We start from the raw sequence: 3,084 nt of genomic DNA, 5'->3' as shown, positions 1-3,084 counted from the left end.
TTAGCCTAACCAGGCCTGTTAGCCTAACCAGGGACGAAGGCTGCAAATTAGCTCATGGCTACAAGCCTTATGTACTTGGACATCGGCCACCTGTTTGGTTGCAATGTTTAATTGTACTGTCCCTGTCAAATAAACAAATAAATAAAATTATATCTCTTTGGAAAAATGAGATAAAATCTTATGTTAAACCTTTAGAATTTGTAAGAACAATAAGTGCTGGTAATTTTCTTTCTTTTGTGAGTAAATTTAATCTGCTGGTTTAATGCCCTGTTCTTGAATCTATGTATAATATAATGTTGCCCCTTTTATTATTATTATTATTTTATTTTTACTATTATTATTGTTCCCTCTCCGTTTATATTTGGTCTTCCTCTGAATTAAGATATGCTTTATGCACTTTCTTTGAATGCAATGAATGCAGTTCTGTACTGGTACCTGGTGTAACGTACATCGGTTAAATAAAATAAAAAAATAAAAAAAACTCCACCTGGGTTAGGGGGGTAAAGGTCAAAGGTCACGACTCAGAGCCAATCTGGTTCATAGGCATTATATACGTAGACGCCTCATTGGAAGCTGGCTGACATGCTGAGAGGGCGGCCATCTTGGATCAGACCACAGTTCAGACAGCTGCTGTCAGAATGAGCAGGGTCGCCTTAGATCTGATTTTAATCACATGAAAGACGAGTCAGGGATAATATTAAATTAATCTCTTACATGTCACAAATTCTTAAAAGCCCAAAACAAATTTTAGCAGTTAGCAAGATTAAAAAATTATCTTACAATATATTAATATAAAACTTTGTGTTTATCATTAATATTTATTTGCAAAATATATAAATTTGCATATATCTCATTTAGTTTAAATAGGTTTTAATCTGAATAAATCTGTGTAATCTAACTGAAAGATAATTTTAACATTTCTTTTGGGCTTTTAAGTGGTTGTGACGTGTCAGAGATTATTGTAATTTTTTCTCTGACTCGTTTTCCATGTGATTAAATGAGATCTAGGCGCCTCCTCTCCATTCTGACAGCAGCTGTCTGATCCAATATGGCCGCCCTCTAGGCATATTGACCTTGCTGCCCACAGCATCCAGTGAGGCGTCTATGTAAGTAATGTCTGGCTGGTTGAAGGAGAAAAGGGGACAAAATGGCTGCAGGAGTGAGATTAAAAAGCTACTTCTGGGAATCAATCCCAGCGGTCTAGTCAAAGTCCAGACCTCAGTCTGCTCTAAATATGGGGTCTTTAGGAAACTGAGCAGCACCTCTGTGAACTGAAGAATCACAGGGAGGCAGAGTGGACCAGAACCGAACCCAGACTAAGACGCGCGTTGGTGCTGGACGAGGTTCTGCTGATGGAGGAGGACATGGTGGACTGGGAGGTCTGCTGTTCTGGTCCAGTTAGCTCCAACATTCCTCACCTGAGGAGATCCATTGGATCAACCTTCCAACCCTGAACAGGAAACAGGAATCCTGATCCCACCCTGAATTCTCAGTCATCCGGGTCACGGCGACCACTAAACTGGAGGCAACCGGACTTTTAGCGGACGGTTTAGCACCTATCCTGGTGGCTTTGTCTTGCCGTCGGCTCCACCAGGAGGCCCATCCTCCTCAGCGCATTCCCAGTCAGATGCTAACCTCAGTTAGCATCTAACAGGTGTTTACCTGCTCTGGAATTCCCTCTCAGCTATAAACTGCTGAATGCAGAAGCAGTTTGGCCCGGTGGGATCCGGGCAGGTCGGACGCTGCTGGTCCTGCAGAGAGACAGCAGACGTGATGGATCCTGGTTCTGATGAGCTCCAGCTGAGAGCGGCGTCTGTGATACGTTACCTGGTTCTGACGGTTCTGATTCGGCTCTTCTTCCCTCTGCTGTTCTTCTCTGTAGAAACCTTCAAACTGGCTGAGGTCAAAGTTCTCCAGCAGAAGCTCCTCAGGAAGCGCAGAGGTGACTGTGATGAAGCCCACGACGCGTCCTTCCTCCTTTGGAGACTAAAGAAAACCAGAACCAGAACCCATCACCTTCAAGGATTTTCTCTTAATGGGTTCTCATTCCTGCTCCGGTTCCTGAATGTTCCTGATCGGGATCATGGGAACGTCTCTAATGGTTTAGAAACCTGGAGAACAGGGGCGGATTTAGGAAATCTGTGGCCCTAGGCAAAGACAGGCAGGGGGCCCTCTGAACAGAGAAGACAACACATAGAACAGACATTTCTACAGATATAGAAATGATAATAGAATAGACATCCATTATCTGTTCTAGGTTGTGTCCCTCTCTTCTTGTCCCTTTTCTTCTCTATGTTTTGTTCTCAGCTGACTTTTAATGCTGTCTCTAAAGGAATGAACCGGATCAACGGATCTGATTCTGCTGATTCTTTCTGAACCTCTAACCTGCTGCAGAAATGACAGGTTCTAAGTGGAGCGCCGAGGAGCGGTCCAAACCACCAGGGACGGCGCTGCCCCTGCGGTTCTGAGCAGAGTCGCTGGAGGAGCCCAGAAATGCTTCTCTTGTCTGGACTCCATATGTTCATTGGGAGCGTGCGTTGGCCGAGCGTCAGTCCGCCATCTGCTGCTGTCAGTCAGAGCGCCTGCCGGGGAGGCGGTTCTGTCCGGTCCGGTCCTGAGGGAACCGCTGCTGTTCTTACATTAGATCACATAGAAAGAGAGGAACGGACCTCCAGAAGGGTAGCATGGCAGTTCTGGTTCTGTATCAAGTCCATCAGTGCCGGCAGCTCCGTCTCCTGCCGTCTGACCATCAGCATGATGTCATCATAATCCGCAGCCCTGTAGCACAGAGACACACAGCACAGTTACAGCTTCACTGTTTCACTGTTCTGACCCGGTTTCAGGTCCGTAAAAAACATGGTGAAGCGTCTAACGAGTCCATCTGGACCGGCTGGAGGAACTTCAGCGGAGAGGCTCAGACATCAGGTTGTCTCTACAGGACTGCAGTGCCACCAGTGCAGAGCTTGCTCAGCAACGGCTGCCTCTGGCCAGGAGGAGCATCAGAGGAAGGTGACCTCCTCTCCGATCACTGAACAAAAAGCTAAATAAGAACTAGATGTTGGCTGTTACTGTACCCATTTATGT

General features: G+C 45.8%; 1 protein-coding gene across 1 annotated transcript in view; it reads right to left on the bottom strand.

Moving 5' to 3' along the window:
• Positions 1 to 3,084, bottom strand: part of cfap61 (cilia and flagella associated protein 61) — a 50,642-nt gene that overhangs the window by 36,100 nt on the left and 11,458 nt on the right. The window contains exons 4-6 of the mRNA XM_015378986.1: positions 2,670 to 2,778; positions 1,828 to 1,986; positions 1,663 to 1,751 (exon numbers count right to left, since the gene is read on the bottom strand). Of these exons, the coding sequence (XP_015234472.1) occupies positions 1,663 to 1,751; positions 1,828 to 1,986; positions 2,670 to 2,778 (357 nt within the window). The remainder of the gene's footprint in view (positions 1 to 1,662; positions 1,752 to 1,827; positions 1,987 to 2,669; positions 2,779 to 3,084) is intronic.

This window comes from Cyprinodon variegatus, unplaced genomic scaffold (genome assembly GCF_000732505.1).
Source record: "Cyprinodon variegatus isolate N-32 unplaced genomic scaffold, C_variegatus-1.0 Scaffold183, whole genome shotgun sequence".
Lineage (NCBI taxonomy): Eukaryota > Metazoa > Chordata > Actinopteri > Cyprinodontiformes > Cyprinodontidae > Cyprinodon > Cyprinodon variegatus.
Note: the sequence above shows the minus strand (reverse complement) of the source record. Positions and strands in the feature narration are given on the sequence as shown.